At 37.0% G+C, this 17,348-nt stretch overlaps 1 protein-coding gene across 3 annotated transcripts in view; it reads right to left on the bottom strand.

Annotated features, from left to right (window-relative positions):
* SIPA1L2 (signal induced proliferation associated 1 like 2) overlaps positions 1 to 17,348 on the bottom strand; it is a 70,833-nt gene that overhangs the window by 35,427 nt on the left and 18,058 nt on the right. For all 3 annotated transcript variants that reach the window (XM_070932562.1, XM_070932560.1, XM_070932561.1), the window contains exons 6-8: positions 10,873 to 11,030; positions 9,343 to 9,919; positions 1,360 to 1,634 (exon numbers count right to left, since the gene is read on the bottom strand). In XM_070932562.1, the coding sequence (XP_070788663.1) occupies positions 1,360 to 1,634; positions 9,343 to 9,919; positions 10,873 to 11,030 (1,010 nt within the window). The remainder of the gene's footprint in view (positions 1 to 1,359; positions 1,635 to 9,342; positions 9,920 to 10,872; positions 11,031 to 17,348) is intronic.

The following is a 17,348-nucleotide window of genomic DNA, read 5'->3' as shown; positions in this document are numbered from 1 at the left end:
GTAATAACTACCCTGTTTTCCCCAAAATAAGACATCCCCTGATAATAAGCCCAATTGGGCTTTTGAGCGCATGCCAATAAGGCCAAGCACTTTTTTCAGGGTTCAAAAAAATATAAGACAGGACCTTATTTTCGGGGAAACAGGGTATTAACTTAGATGGTTTCTAAATGGCCCAAGATAAATAGTTAGTTAGGGTCTATATGGCTACATCCAATCTTTAGATTCAGGTCCAGTGTCACTCCATTATCATGTTCTGGAGAACGCAGGGCAAGGGCTGCCAATGCAGCTTACCCAGGTAGCAGGTGCCGGTTGTGAGAGAGGATAATGGAACTCTAGTCCGAGAAGCTTGTGAGATTCCCGAAGACATCTAAGTGTACAACTAAGAGAAAATATGTGTTGGATAATATGAGCCTTTATACGGCCCAGGTGGATGTGGCTTATATTTTTGAATACATAAGAGTCAAATATGACATCACTCCATTCTTTTGGAAACCATTTATGGACTTTTTGCTGAAAATGGGAAAAACGTATTTGTGATTTTTGGGGTTGACAATGAGAAAGGATAGATTACAAGGAAAAAGGAGTTCAGATGTAACTTTAGAGACAGAAGACAAAATTTGAATGCATTTATAACTGCTGTAAAGCAGATTGAAAGCCATTACTTTTTCTATTTCTCTTTTTCATCTCTTTATTCTTTTCTTCACTTTCACTTTCCTTTATTTTCTTTTTCCTGCTTTTATTCTTTTAAAAAATATACTTTTCCCTTTTTTTTATTCTCCAAAAGATTCTCTAATTAAAACAATGATTTTAAAAAAGGGAGACTGCTACATTCTAACCAAATAATTCCTAATTCAGTCTCTTACAGAGGGAAAGTACATGTAGTCCCCGGTTTACAACAGTTCATTTAGTGACTGTTCAAAGTTACAACGGCACTGGAAAAAAGTGACTTATGACCACTTTTCATAGTTATAACCTTTATAGCATCACCAGAATCAAGTGATCAGAATTCAGGAGCTTGGAAATTGATTCATACTTATGACCACTGCTGGGCTGTGTCCCAAAGTCATATGATCACCTTTTGCAACCTTTTGTCAAGCCAAGTCAAGGGGGAAGCCAGATTCACTTAACAACTGGGTTGCTAACTTTATCAACTGCAGTGGTTTACTTAACAACTGAGGCAAGAAAGGTTGTAAAATGGAGCAAAACTCACTTAACAAGTGTCTCAGTTAATAACAGAAATTTTGGGCTCCATTGTGGTCATAAATCAAAGACTACCTGTATCCAATGTCATCATCTCAGCAAGGAAAGCCTGTACAAAATTCATATGTAAGCTCAAAGATACACCCACTAATGTCTTACCTTCTAGGTGAACCATCCTCATGAGGCTGAATAATCACCACCTTGACCGTCACAGATGTGCGCAATAGGTCAATCATTTGTTCATGAGTGAGTGTTGCTACAGCTACTTTGCAGATCTCTACGAGGCGGCTGCCCTGACGCAGGCCTGCTTTCCACGCAAAACCGAACGGTTCCACATCTGCTACAATCCCTTCAAAGTTGACATGGAATCCAAGCTGTCCCAAGCCATTTCTTCTCAAGGTCATTTCTGCTGTTTCACATCCTCTGGTTACTATCTAAAGAACCATCAGATTTGATAAGAATAAGAAAGTTTCTACATATCACTTAGTGTGTAACAATGTAGCATTTTTCATGATAAAATGTGAATATTTTATATATATATTTCAGAACAGCTATAAGTATCTCAGATTTATGGTAGAGCCACTATTCCTAAAAGTGTAATTCTAGCAGAGTTATTCAGGAAGCAGGACGTTTTGTGTTTAAAAGACCTAATGTTTAGAAAAATGTACTCTGTATTTCAACGTGGGATCTTCAATCCCAGGCATATTTACTCAAAAACAAGCAGCCCTAAGTTAATGATACTTATTCCAGTAATGTGTAAAGTGAGCAAAGGTTGTCACATACAGTGGGGCAAAAAAGTATTTAGTCAGCCACCAATTGTGCAAGTTCTCCCACTTAAAAAGATGAGAGAGGCCTGTAATTGTCATCATAGGTAGACCTCAACTATGAGAGACAAAATGAGAAAACAAATCCAGACAATCGCATTGTCTGATTTGGAAAGAATTTATTTGCAAATTATGGTGGAAAATAAGTATTTGGTCACCTACAAACAAGCAAGATTTCTGGCACTCACAGACCTGTAACTTCTTCTTTAAGAGGCTCCTCTATCCTCCACTCATTACCTGTATTAATGGCACCTGTTTGAATTTATCAGTATAAAAGACACCTGTCCACAACCTCAAACAGTCACACTCCAAACTCCACTATGGTGAAGACCAAAGAGCTATCGAAGGACACCAGAAACAAAATTGTAGACCTGCACCAGGCTGGGAAGACTGAATCTGCAATAAGCTAACAGCTTGGTGTGAAGAAATCAACTGTGGGAGCAATAATTAGAAAATGGAAGACATACAAGACCACTGATAATCTCCCTCGATCTGGGGCTCCACGCAAGATCTCACCCCATGGGGTCAAAATGATCACAAGAACGGTGAGCAAAAATCCCAGAACCACACGGGGGGACCTAGTGAATGACCTGCAGAGAGCTGGGACCAATGTAACAGAGGCTACCATCAGTAACACACTACGCCGCCAGGGACTCAGATCCTGCAGTGCCAGACGTGTCCCCCTGCTTAAGCCAGTACATGTCCGGGCCCGTCTGAAGTTTGGTAGAGAGCATTTGGATGATCCAGAAGAAGATTGGGAGAATGTCATATGGTCAGATGAAACCAAAGTAGAACTGTTTGGCAGAAAAACAACTCGTCGTGTTTGGAGGAGAGAGAATGCTGAGTTGCATCCAAAGAACACCATATGTACTGTGAAGCATGGGGGTGGCAACATCATGCTTTGGGGCTGTTTCTCTGCAAAGGGGAACCAGGACAAATGATTCGTGTACAGGAAAGAATGAATGGGGCCATGTATCATGAGGTTTTGAGTGCAAACCTCCTTCCATCAGCAAGGGCATTGAAGATGAAACATGGCTGGGTCTTTCAGCATGACAATGATCCCAAACATGCCGCCCGGGCAACGAAGGAGTGGCTTCGTAAGAAGCATTTCAAGGTCCTGGAGTGGCCTAGCCAGTCTCCAGATCTCAACCCCATAGAAAACCTTTGGAGGGAGTTGAAAGTCCGTGTTGCCCAGAGATAGTCCCAAAACATCACTGCTCTAGAGGAGATCTGCATGGAGGAATGGGCCAACATACCAGCAACAGTGTGTGCCAATCTTGTGAAGACTTACAGAAAGTGTTTGACCTCTGTCATTGCCAACAAAGGATATATAACAAAGTATTGAGATGAACTTTTGATATTGACCAAATACTTATTTTTCACCATAATTTGCAAATAAATTCTTTCCACATCAGACAATGTGATTGTCTGGATTTGTTTTCTCATTTTGTCTCTCATAGTTGAGGTCTACCTATGATGACAATTACAGGCCTCTCTCATCTTTTTAAGTGGGAGAACTTGCACAATTGGTGGCTGACTAAATACTTTTTTGCCCCACTGTAAAGCCTTGCAGATGCAGTTTTTTAACAGCATTTTTAATTTATTGTACTCTGGTGAATTTCAGTTTTTTAACAAACTTGAAGAAATTCTTAAATCAGTGAAAAAAAGTTTATTTAGGTCTCCATAATTTCTCTTCCAAGAGACAGCTGTTTTTGAAAGCAGAATATTTTAAAAGTAACGAATATTACTTCTATGTATAAACAAAAAAATTGTTTTGATATTCACTTTATTTTTTTCTGATGATTTTTATTAGGTCTATAAATTATTAGGAGGTACATTGTGAAGAATCAATATGAAAGTCCCTAATAGTATTACACATAATACTTATTATTTTATACATCTCATATATTCCACTATAATCCATCATTTTCTTCCAATTCTGGAATTCAGGATTTAAACCCAAAAATAGATTTGGTTTCTCTGATCTCCAATATTTCCTAAAATTTACAAATCTTGATTCAAATATTGCTATGATTAGGATTTTGCCTAGTTTGGTTTCAGAGTAAGGCTGGTATTTCAATCATCTATTTTTCAAATCTTCCTACAGCTAACAATTGGGGGACTTTATAAATTTCTATACTAAACAGATAATAACCAAAAAGGGAGGATTAAGAAAAAGAAAAGTCAGCAAGCAGGGAACCCAGAGCCAGAGGAAGAAATCTCCTTGATGATGAATTATATCTGACAATTCCTTTAGGTTAAACGTATTTGAAACATGGAACAATTGGAGCAGTAGCATACTAAGTCATTAGTCACGTTTCTTGAAACATCTACATACATTACCTACTTATCTTTCATTCCATCTTAGATTTTTGTCATAAAGCATTAAAATGATTTCTATAATTAGAATGATCAACCATTAAGAAAGCAATCCCATTTTCCTTTAAATGGTTTTTAAAACACATCTATAATTTTCTGAAGTTTAAAGGAAATATATATATTAAAAAAAAAACCTTTCCTTCACCTATATAAATCCCAGTTTTACCAACACATTCTAACGTTTTATTTCCAATCACTGGAGAGAAATAACCCCATACATCATGACAGTGAATTGTGGCAATGTTTCTCAACCTCAATAATAACAGAGTATGGAGCTGGACAGTTTCTAAATTTGATATATATATAAAACAAATTTTAAGATGGGTGGACTCCAACTCCCAATTTTTATTTATTTATCGAATTTGGAAAACTACCCATCTATTTCGCAGATTCTGAGAGTGAAGTCCATACATCCTAAAGTTGTCAAGGATGGAAAACTCTGTATTATGGAATTAAAGTTTTCAAAAAAAACATGACAGATAGGATATATGAACTTTGCTCCCTAGGTGCTCCCACTGGAAAAAAGGACACGGAGTGTTTCTGGAATTCCACTATCCCCTGCTATTATTTTGCCTATCCCCATAGTTCCATCAAGATAATTGAATTGCAGTAATCTTTGCCTTGTTTAGTGTTGATAAAGCAATATTTGGATTACAATACTTGATGTAAGCATAACAGTAGGATTGTTGCAATGCATCAAACCTAATCACTGAAATGTTTGGAACTCCTTTATATGCAGAAAGTGTATATAACTTTCATCAGCCAATTAAAAGTTTTCTCAGAAGAAGCCGTCTGCATAGATAATGAACTTTTAAGGAGCAAATGAAATTGTTTGGTTAGGAATTGACTGAAAACCTAGAACTGGGCAAGAAGGAAAATAAAGGAAATTGACAAATTAACAGGGACTGATCAGCGGAAAGTTTGGAAGAAATAATAAGAACTGAGGTAGAAAGAAGGAATCTTTCTGACACAATCCAGAGGTCAGGTGGAAAGCTTATTTTGCAGAGAGGGAAAATGCCAATTGGAAAGAAATCTCTGTAGCCTCCTGTGCCATCCTTGGGAGGAAGAAATTCATCCGAAATTCAACTTGTTGAGTTTGAGTTGTATGATGATTAGGAAACACAAAGAAAATGAACTAAAAGAATTTGGCTTGAAAAAGAATTTATAGAAAATGAAATGCCAAAAGGAAAATTTGCCTTTACCAGATGCATTCTCTTTTTATTTCAGTAACTAAGTAATCATTTGCAAACCTTGTTGAACTTGTTTTGCTACTTTTATGTTATTGTTTTTTTAAACTGTAAAGTTATCCTTCTGAAATCTGTAAATTCTGTCTCTGTTTATTGTATCCGTAATTCCACACCCAGCCAAACACTATCCAGTCCGAAAGGAGTAACCTGAGGGAAAGAATGGTGTCAGGGAGTACTGGAATTTTGAAGAAGGGTGGTTATTTTTTTAAAAAAAATTGAGATTAAAATACAATTATCTAATTGTACAAAGTGAGGTCTTTAACAAAGTAATAGGAATTTTTCCTGTCTTATGCTTTCTTTCAATAAGTATTGTTATAAAGCAGTGATGGCTAACCTGGGGAGAGCGCGGTGTCGTGCTCACAAGGGGTGGGTTCTAATTTTTTTTACTACTAGTTCTGTGGGCGTGGCTTATTTTGTGGGCGTGGCTTAGTGGGCGGGTAATGTGACTGGGTGGGCATGGCCAACTTTTTTTTTTTCCTTTTAAAAGCATTTTTTCTACAACCTTAAGAGGTTGCAGAAAAAAATGCTTTTAAGAGCCTCTGACGATCCCAGCTGAGCCGCGTGATCATCAGAGGCTTTTTTTTTTAACTTTTAAAAGCATCTTTTCGGCCGAAGAGGTTGTAGAAAAAAATGCTTTTAAAAGTTTAAAAAAAAAAAGCCTCTGATGAGGTGGGTGGGGTTAAATTAGCGGCGACCGGGCCAGGGACCGGTTCGGAGGCATGGCTAGCCAATGTTATTACCGGTTCTCCGAACTACTATAAATTTTTACTACCGGTTCTTGTGAACTGGTGCGAACCGGGAGCAACCCACCACTGGTGCACAGATGTGCCCACACCCATAATTCAATGCACCCCTCTCCCCCCATGCATGTGCACATGATTCTCCTGCTCCCCTTGCTTTTGGCATGTGATGGCATGGTGGGCCCAGTAGGCCTGTTTTTCGCCCTCTCCAGGCTCCAGAGCCTTTCTAGGAGCCTGGGGAAGGCAAAAAACAGCTTTCTCCACCCCCCTGGAGGCCAGAAACGGCCCATTTGCCGACTTCCAATGGGACTGGAAGGCCCATTTTTCACACTCCCCAGGCTCCAGAGCCTTTCTAGGAGTCTGGGGAAGGTGAAAACAGACTTCCCCACCCCCACCCCCCGGAGGCCCTCTGGAGGCCTGAAACAGCCTGTTTCCTGACTTCCGGTGGGCCTGGAAGGCCCGAAAATCAGCTGGCCAGCATGTACATGCGCACTGGAGCTGAGCTAGGGCAACGCTCGCGTACCCACTAATATGGCTTGCGTGCCACCTGTGGCACGCATGCCATAGGTTCGCCATCACAGTTACAAAGGATAGCTTTGTTACTGGAATAAACTTACATTTATTGAATTCGCACAGTAAGGAACTTTAAACCCTAACCAAACAAATTTGATTCATACAACATGCTAAGACATGAAACAAAAATATAAACAAAGATTAAATTAACAAAGCTTGTCGTGTAAATAAGAGCTGCCCAATCCAACCTGGTTAAACATGTTGCATAAACAAAGTTTAGGAATGGCAGCAGTTTAAGTCCTAGCATGTTTCCCTCCAAATAGCTCATATTTCCAAAACAATCCTTAATTGGGGAACCATTGTATTTGTGATGTTATACTTTGGAATAGAGATGGAAAGGATTATTGGATTATTGAAAAAGTGGTAGAGGGCTCTGGAAGTATCTGGATCAGTGGCAATTTGGATTGGGATGTAGGCATCAGATAGAAATTCTACTGAGTTTACTCATGTATGATCTGGGATGGGATTTGGATGGCTGGAATATGACCGTTCTTGTCTTCCTAGATGTTTTAATACCATCAACCACAGAACATCTGGGAGGGCTGAGAGTTGGAAGCAAAGTGTTATGGTGCTGCTAGTCTTATCTGAGTGGATTAGGGTTACGATTTGACTGTGGCAAGTAGGACTTTTGCACAGTTTTACCTGGTATATCACTTGCAGCTTTGCTTGGAACACAATGCACTGAAAACAACCCTTGCTATTTCTAGATTTAGTTTATCATCATTTGTTTTACATGGGACTGCCCTAGCATAACAGAACTTAAATGTTGCAAGAACTATTTGAAACATACTGAATCACAGCCTGACTTTGATCTTTTAACTCATTAGAGGATCATCATAATTTAATAATAGTTCTTTAATAGATTTTGGGGTAAAAGGGATCTTTTACTTTGGATGAACCTACCAGGATGTAGCTGTTTTTAACCTAAAATGCTCTTGGGTTATTAAGTTAATTGAGGCACTTGTTTCTTGGGCTATTTGATACTGATGCTGTTGCTTTAATTGTAATGTCATAGCTGTCAGGGGCTCTGGAGGAACCATCTGAGGTTCTTTAGCCAGCAATCCACTTCTTTCAAAATTTCTAAAAATGACATTACAGTGTTTACTTGAATTTCCAACTAATTTTCAGGAAACAGTGGAAGGTTGCTTTAAAATTAGGCAGTCCTCAATTAACGATGGCAATTGGGATCGGAATTTCCAACACTAAATGACACAGTTGTAACACACAATGTCATGTGACTGTGCTGTTAGCAAATGCGGTTCCAATTTTCTGGTTACCATTGTTAAATGAACCACACACCATTTTTAAGCATGTCAGCAGTGTAGGTTGCAAATGGTGACCATCAGATCTTGCAATGCTAAAATATCAGAATTGTAAAGTCATTGCTGAGCACATGGATTGCTATCATGTGATTGTGAGAACACTGACAGTCAGAACTTTGAGAATCGGTTATAAGTACCTCTTGTTCAGCTCTGTTGTCAATTCAAATGGCCTCTGAACAAATGGTCATTAAGTGAGGTCATTAAGTTATTTTTAAACAATAGGAACTTTTGTTGCATTAGTAGTAAACACTTTCCAGAATGTCTGGTAAGACTTAGATGCAATTGCAATTTGAGACTAAGTATGCAATCCAGGAACTGGAATCTTAATTCATATATTCTAGAGTTGTCCTATTATTACCACATTTGTGACTGAAATCCACAGGATTGCTAAAATGCCTTCTGAGTAATCATTGCTGATTAAGAATGCAAATAATTCATCTGATTAAAAATTATAATGCAACATTGGAAGGGCAATCTGCATGAAAGTTGCAGCAGTGCATTGCTAATGTGTGGCATCTGTCAGCAGCAAGCTGATCAAATTTATTTGAAGTTGTTTCATACATTTCTACAGATTTATAAAAGATAAAAATTTGTATGTTATTATGTTAATTCTATGTACGTATTTCCCAGACTATGGCTGAAGGAGTGTGCCTTAGCCAAAGTCATCCAGCTGCTGTCAGTGCTAAAGGAAATTTAAAAAGTCTCTGTAATCGTAATCCTAAAACTTAACTACTATACAATATTGGTGCTTATTCTTTCTTTCTCTCTCTCTCTGTCTCTCTCTCTCTCTCTGTCTCTCTCTCCCTCCCTCCCTCCCTCCCTCTCTCTCTCTCTTACGTACAAATACAAAGAACACAATAGTTATTGTGATCCAATGAGCATGTTGAAGGATGAATAAACATGTGCTCATTCCTCTTTATAGCTTCTCTGCTGGTAGAGCAGTGTTCTTTTACTGAAGCACATACATAGTGCTGTCACTTAACTTTATTCATCTTTAAGCTTCTTAAAAGTATCTCAATAAGTTTTGAAGAACAAAAGCATTGAAACATATACTTACTTCTAGCCTTTGAACTATTTCTCGGATGTCCTCAGCACAGTTATCAAATGCGGACAGAAGAATGCATTCTCCTCTTTCGTAAAAGATTTTTATGCTCATTAACCCAGATGTCCAGCCAATAACATCTCTGCAGGAGCAGTTGAATACAACGTTTTTTGACTCCTTTTCTATCAAGACGATAAACTCATTGGAGATGCCAAGCAGGCATTCAATATCAAGTGACTGACCAAAGTCTCGTGCTATCACATTCCATATTACTGCTCCAACACTGAATAAATGAGCATCCTTTCTTGCTTTGACTCTTTCTCTCTTTTTTGCACCTAATGAAATGAGGCTAAACTTGACTGAAGTTTCTATTGTAGCAGTAGTAACAAAATTTTCTGCTAGATCTTTCAAGTACTCTTGACGTGTTCTGGTTGCCATGGCTCGAAATTTTTCTGATTTGTGGGCTGCGTTTTCTGCATTAATAACTTTGGCCAAAAGGAAGTCCCGGAAAACTGCTGATTTAGGGAAAGTTACTCCTTTAGGGATAGGTGGTCCAAAAGGTGGAACATCTTTTGATCTTGAAACTCCAACACTAAAAAAAAAAAATAAAGAGAGAATGAAAAAGTTTTACTGTTCACATCATGATTTTGTACAAATGAAAAATTATTTTTCCCTAACAATTTTTATACTCTTTAATAGACATTTGGTGACTAAGCAGCAGCTGCAGTGAAGGTTGAAGAAGTCATTCTAATTATGGCATTTGCTGCAAATTCTAATATATGTGTTATTAGCCAATTAGTCCTCAACCATTAAATTTCTGTTGTACCATTGCATCACAACATGAGTTCTAGTAAAACTTTAATGATTGAAAGAAATTTAGCGCAAAGACATGAAATGTCTACCTCAACTACAGATGCCATTCTCCAGCCATGTAATTAGGAGCTGTGGTGGTGCAGTGGTTAGAATGCAGTATTGCAGGTTAACTCTGCCTACAGCCAGGAGTTCGATCCTGACCATCTCAAGATTGACTCAGCTCTTCCATCCTTCTGAGGTCGGTAAAATGAGGGCCCAACTTGTTGGGAGCAATATGCTGACTCTGTAAACTACTTAGAGAGGGCTATGAAGCAGTATATAATCTAAGTCCTATTGCTAGTGCTATAGGCAAGCTGGGATAGAACACAAACATACTTCTGCTTATATATATAAGATTTGCTTTTGGTTTTCTCTCCCCTGCAGCCTTCAGATATTCCTAAGAACTACTTTATAAAGTCGAAAGGGGGGGGGAATCTAATATTGAAGGTGTGGGGAGGCTGCAGGGGAAGAGAATCACTTCCTTTGCTTCTGTGAATACTGTAGAAACTGTTTCTCAAAGGAAAGTTCATTACTGACTCAACTAATTATTGTGACTAAATACTGATTTTCTAAGTTTTGCTAATAATTAGGTTTTGTAGATGACAGACGAAAATGCTAAAATTCAGGAAAACCTATACAGTGCTTAGTGGATTTCAAGAAGCAAAAACTATTGGTCCACACATTTGTACTCACCTATAACACACTTTTTCAGTGCATGGATTGTGGACTTTGACAATGACAAAGACATGCTGAAAATGAGAACGGATATTTTTTGGAGTAAAAGGAAGTGCTCCAGGCTCTTGAAAGACAATAGTAACAATGTCATTTCCTATATGCCTTTTCCTTAGAAGCTAGATAGGAAGAAAAAAAAAGAAAAAAAAAAGAAAAAAATTAATTATGAAAATTCAACTCTTGTACCTACTAGGGGGAAAAGTGTCAATTTAAATAAATTGGAAGTCATATAAGAAAATGGAAGTCACATAAATCATAATAAATGTATTATTGCACATGGAGGTGATGAATCAATAATGATACACTAATCACTCCCATGTATATTTAATAATCTATCACTCATATGTATTTGAAATATAATAGCTTTTGAAGAAAGGGAATTGTTAATTATATTCAAGGGTGCAACATGAAATATAAAGCCACATTTATTGACCCCTTGTTGTTTTGTTCTTCTTCATTCCCAAAATACAATTTCTTAATTTTTGAAGAGAACAAAAGCTGTTTTTCTGCATTATTTTAAAAGCACAGATTTTAGAGAAAGAAACTACTGTAGAAAACTAGGTAATCCAGTACCTGAGTTTCAAAGCTATTTAGAATTATTGCAAGATTTTTCCTGTATTTACTTGGTATAGTAACCAGTAAGGTCACTGAATTGTATAGATTCAATTTAGCCTATATTTAACCTGTTTCAGTTAAATGGCAACTTAATTACACTTTTAAAATGAGAGGATAGTGAGAAAATATTCATCTGACACAAGCTGTTAACGATGGCTACAGAATATAATCTAGCTGTATTAAGATTAATGGAAGTTTTGTCGTGACATCATAAATAACCATTGTTAAACTTCAGTTTAATGGACCATTTGGAGAAAAAGGGTGTCCATTTAATTATGAATGACCATTAAATACAGAACTAGGTCATTAGAATCCATTTGTTTCATTTGTGTAATTGTGGTATTGCCATATTTTCTACCCTTATGCAAACAATGCTAAGTGATTTATTAAACCTTTCTGTAAATATGCAAATCATCCAAGTTGATACAAATGATATGAATTATTGCAATTATCCAGACCGCTTCAGAAACAATACACAAACTTTATGAGAAGTCTAAACCAAAACCTCATCTGTTGCAACCAAAGTTTTCTGAATGAAAAGCAATATAATAACAGTCTTACTGTAGCTATAATTCATTTTATAATTGCACATACACACATATACTCATTTTAATGGAGTATAAATTGTTAAATATAAGAATATACTGAATTATCTTTAGGGAAGTGAAATATATTAGTGCCAGTTTATTTTTCCAAAATGAAGAATAATTGATAGTCAGATGTTGCTAATAGCCAAGGAATAAAACCTATGAATTTCATATTGGTATATGAAATATTATACTGATAAATCACTGTCAGAAAAAAATAGAAAAACTCATGCAACTTTCACATGCATTATTTTCACTCTGGAGCAAAAAAAAAAAAAAAGTGTTTTCCCTAGTTTAAAAGTATTTTTATAAAAAGTTGGCCAAATAGCCTCATCCTAATTCCTGAGAGAAAATAAATTCTTCTAACTTTCAACCCACTTCAAGGAAAATATAAACAAGCCAAAAAAGGATATTCTGATTGAAATGTTACTAAAGCCAAGGAAGACATAGAAAAGAATAGGAATAATATGAAATATATTTTAAAAATCAAACTAATGAGTAGAATAGCACTCAGCCTTAAAATTGATAATGATAATTGATAAAATTGATAAACCAGAATAGCAACCAGCCTTAAAATTGATAATGAAGATATTGAAATGATGGACAGATTCTGTCTTTTAGGAATGAATATCAACAACAAAGGAACTAGCAATCAAAAAATACACCACAGACTAGTACTTGATACAGGAGCAATGAAAGCCTTGGCAAAAATACTCAGCTGCTGGATGTAAACCTGAAAGATCAGGATTGGGCAGACAATAATTTTCCCTGTGCTATTCTAAGACTGTGAAAATTGGACTTTCAAGAAGCAGGATAGAAAGAATATTGACATCTTTGAAGATTAGAGAAGATTACTGAGAATACCATGGATACCATACAAAGCAAACAGATCCTATCACTAACCAACCCAGAATTCTCCCTTGAGAATGACCAGGCTCAAATTATCATACTTTGGGCACATTAGGCAAAGAACTAAGCTCCCTGGAGAAGTCTATAATTCTGCAAACAGAGAAAGGGAAGATAACAACCAGAAGCAAAGTGGATGAATTCAGTTATAAGCAGCAATGTGTGCACTGCTGGAAGACCTGAAAGATCAGACCGAGGACAGATTGTCCCGTAAAAAAACCTATGTCTTTCTTAAGACTGGACACCAATTTGATGGCACACAATCAATCAATCCGTCAGAATGTACTCTACTGCAGACAACATCCATTTATGTTGATATAGTTCATGGAATTTGTCTTCTCGTGCTCCATTTTTGTTTGGAAAGGAAAGGCAGAGATGTGCTCAGCCTTAGCTAAAAGACCACTGGGCAAAGGCCTTGCACTATCTGAGGCAGGCCCCTGAAATTTATACTCTGTTAGTGGGAATGATGTCAACTGTGGTGTCTCTCATTTAGAGACAGTTCTTGCACAGCCCTACACTTCCATTTCACCGGCATGATAAACATTTGGCTCAAACAGCTTCAAATATTGGGCTAGTCACCCTCTGTCAGCCCAACACACCTCACAGGGTTGTTGTTGTGGAGAAAAGAGAAGGAGAGAGGTGTGTTAGATATGTTTGCCATCTTGAGTTATTTGTAAAAAATAATATAGATGAAGTACAAATAAATAATTAAAATAAAATGGGAATGAAATTCTCAGATTCTTAAAAATGAATAAGGCCCGAGATACTGTGTGTGTGTGTGCATTTAAATCAATACAACTACCATTATCACCAAGATAAACAAATCAGGAAAACAGACCAGTGAGTCTAAATATCGAAGTAAATTTAAGAAAACACACAGACACCCACACACAGAGACACACACACACAGGGAGGGAGGGAGGGGGAGAGAGAAGGAGGGAGGGAGGGAGAGAGAGGGGGGGAGGGAGGCATACAAACATTTCATTTCCTTTGTTTTTAATTTGATTTTTTTCTTTCCACACATTGGTCATTTTTTATTGATTTATCTGCCCTTCCAACTTAATCAATGCAATCACTATTAAAAAAATAACTCAATGTACAATATAGCATATAGATCATGTGGCGTTACTTCCAAAGGCAGCCAACATTAACAGGAGATTCTATCCCTCTTTTCCTTCAATTCCAACATGCACATTGCTATAGAATTTTTCAAATAAGGGATGAAGACCATACTTTCACTTGCATGATCTATCTAAATTTAGTATTAATATGAAAATTCAGCCTGTCATGAAGGTACATCCTGTTAAGAGAATGTTAAAAAGAAGTACTCATTGCATTTCTAATGGATCTAAAGACTTTGCCTTTCTTCTCTAGCTCAGTATCCTTTCACCATGCTTCCATTAACATTCAATTGTAATATTTATTCATTTCTTTCTACTTATTAAATGCCCCAAGAGGCACTGATCCTTAATCCACATGCACATACACACATATCCAAATAAGCTACCTATATTTTATAATTTGGGCTAACTTGTTCCAGATAAAGCAACTAAGTTATTTAACTGACTGATTGACTATTTTCTGGACTAACAAATCACTCCAATCAAGTAGATTCTGTGCTGATTTTGTTGTATGGCATTAAAGTAAAACACCGGAGCTATATAGTAAAGGATAAACCATCTTTCTTCATTCAGTTTAAAGACAGAATGAAAAGCCATCGCGACGCAACCTTAGAATCGCTGTAAAATTTCACGAGGTTAAATTATAACAAGATACAATAATATCACACATTTTAATCAAACCTGGTCAAAGTAGATATATCCCAAACACTGTATTAATCAGTATTAAAAGATACTGAAGCATCAGATTGATTTAATTCATTCTTAAACAAAGAAAAAAGTATGGATAACAATTTTGATAAATCACATCTGAACAAGCGATGGGATGAAATAATTCGAGCCCTGAATTTCTATACTGTAAGACCAGGCAGGTTATTCTTTGAGAATATCAGCTATTGCATCTCAGTGGAAAAGAATGATTACTATACCATGTCTAGAATATACCTGTGGACATGTTCTACATTATTTGACAACTAGATAACAACAAGGCGTGTAAATATTCATTAATTATATTTTTACATATTAAGGCTGACTAGGGCTAGCTATTTGAGTGTGCTTATCAGAACTTACGGAGACATATATTTAGCAGTCAAATACAATTAAAGGCACTTATATCTTCAGATATCACTATTACTCGAATTTACAAGTCCAGTAACAGTGCTCACATTGTTTTAATTCTAGAGAAGTTATGGAATATGCTGTGATACTACTGTTAAATTTAACAAGACAGTACAAATTATAAAGACTGATTAATGTTTACTAACACTGTAAAAGGGATTGATTGCTTCTGGAAGTGAGTGTTGCAATATGCTGGAGATAAACTAAAACAAGGTTTAATTTCTCTGGGGAGGAATCAAGGAACATTTGGAAATAAAATAAAGGGAAGGAAGAAAAACCAAGAGGGGAAAAAAAGAACAATGCTATGAGTAGCTAAGGAAATGCCACAATTTCAGTGACAGGTACAATATAAATCTGGAAGGCGTAAATCTAGGAAGGCTAAAGGTTATTGCCCGCAGTTTCAAATTCAACAAAGCTATAATAAACAACATTCAACATAAAGTAGAGCTTTTTGTTGTCGCTGTCTACAATTGGAAACAAAACTTAGCTTAGCTTTAGTTTTAACTTTATTGTCATTGTACGTATATACACAGTATACCCATACAACGAAATTCACATAACACCCAAAGACCAGGTCCAACACGCATAACAATCCCCAAACACACCCCCACCCACCACAAATTCCCCGCCCCTAAACCAACCAAACGTCCACACAACAGACCAAGTAATGCTGTCCAACAGCTCAGTGATGGTGGCCCTTTAGTTGAGTGCAATAATAGCTCTGGGATAAAAACTATTCAGAAAACATGTGGTCCGAGTTTTAATTGTTCTGTATCTTCTGCAAGTCCAAAAAGATTGTAAGCAGGATGGGAAATGTCTCGGAGAATGTTATGTAATTTCCTCAAAAAAAACCTATTTAAAATCAAATTTTGATAGCTCTGGGATAAAAACTATTCAGAAAATGTGTGGTCCGAGTTTTAATTGTTCTGTATCTTCTGCCAGAAGGCAACAGTCCAAAAGGATTGTAAGCAGGATGGGAAGAGTCTCTGAGAATATTATGTAACTTCCTCAAAAAAACCTATTTAAAATTAAAATTTGAAAACAGCTACCTAACCATTTCCAGAAGACATGTCCTTGTGCTATTGCCTGCCTTTCATGGCCCACTCATAGCTTAGGCAGTTAGAGCACAGCTTTAAATATTTGACTCTGGAAGTAATGTTTTCCTTCTCATTCTATCTCTAGACACCAAATGCAGAAAATATAGAGATATGTTGATGTGGAGACTTGAAATGATCTGTTCTGGATCAGCAAACTTGGGCCTCTTGTTGGTCATGCCCCCTTCCATCCAGTCCCTGATCACCTTTCAATCACTACCCTCACAACCTTTCAGTCAGAATCCGCTTCCTTTTGGCCATTGGTTCCTCTCCTCACATGGTTTAGGTAATTTGCAACTCCCACAGCCAGAGATACAGAGCTAATGCCCTTTCACAACACAAGTTCTTCAATTCACCCATCCAAATCCTGATGACCACAAGATGACAGCCAAGAAATACACACATACAATTATTTTTAAAAATTCAATCACTTAATGAAAAGAAAAGAAAAAAAAGCAATTTGCAGATATTGTTGGGCAGAATAGAACAATTCAGAGAATGGCAATAAAAACAATAATTAGGGGACTAGAAAGTAAGCCTGAAGAAAATTTGAAGTTGGCTATGTTTTTCCTTGGAAAAAAAAAAGAGTGAGGGAGATATGTAAGCATTCTTTAAATAGTTGAAAGGATATCACATAAAATAGACTTGCTTTGTTGTATTCATCTCCATTTCAGAGCTGGCAGCCTGTTATTACTGTGCACCTGAAATGGATCTGTGTTGTTTGCAATATCTTAAAGGCTGAGATTCAGGGTTATGTCTTGGTGATATGGGCAGCAGATAAATTTAATAAATAAAATAAATTTGTTGTTGTTAGTTGTGAAGTCGTGTCCGACCCATTGTGACCCCATGGACAATGTTCCTCCAGGCCTTCCTGTCCTCTACCATTCCCTGGAGTTCATTTAAGCTCATGCCTACTGCTTCAGTGATTCCATCCAGCCACCTCATTCTCTGACGTCCCCTTCTTCTTTTGTCCTCAATTTTTCCCAACATTAGGCTCT

The sequence above is a fragment of the Pituophis catenifer genome, unplaced genomic scaffold, assembly GCF_029215685.1.
Source record: "Pituophis catenifer annectens isolate HBS135680 unplaced genomic scaffold, rPitCat1.0.hap2 SCAF_1, whole genome shotgun sequence".
In the NCBI taxonomy this organism is placed as follows: domain Eukaryota; kingdom Metazoa; phylum Chordata; class Lepidosauria; order Squamata; family Colubridae; genus Pituophis; species Pituophis catenifer.
Note: the sequence above shows the minus strand (reverse complement) of the source record. Positions and strands in the feature narration are given on the sequence as shown.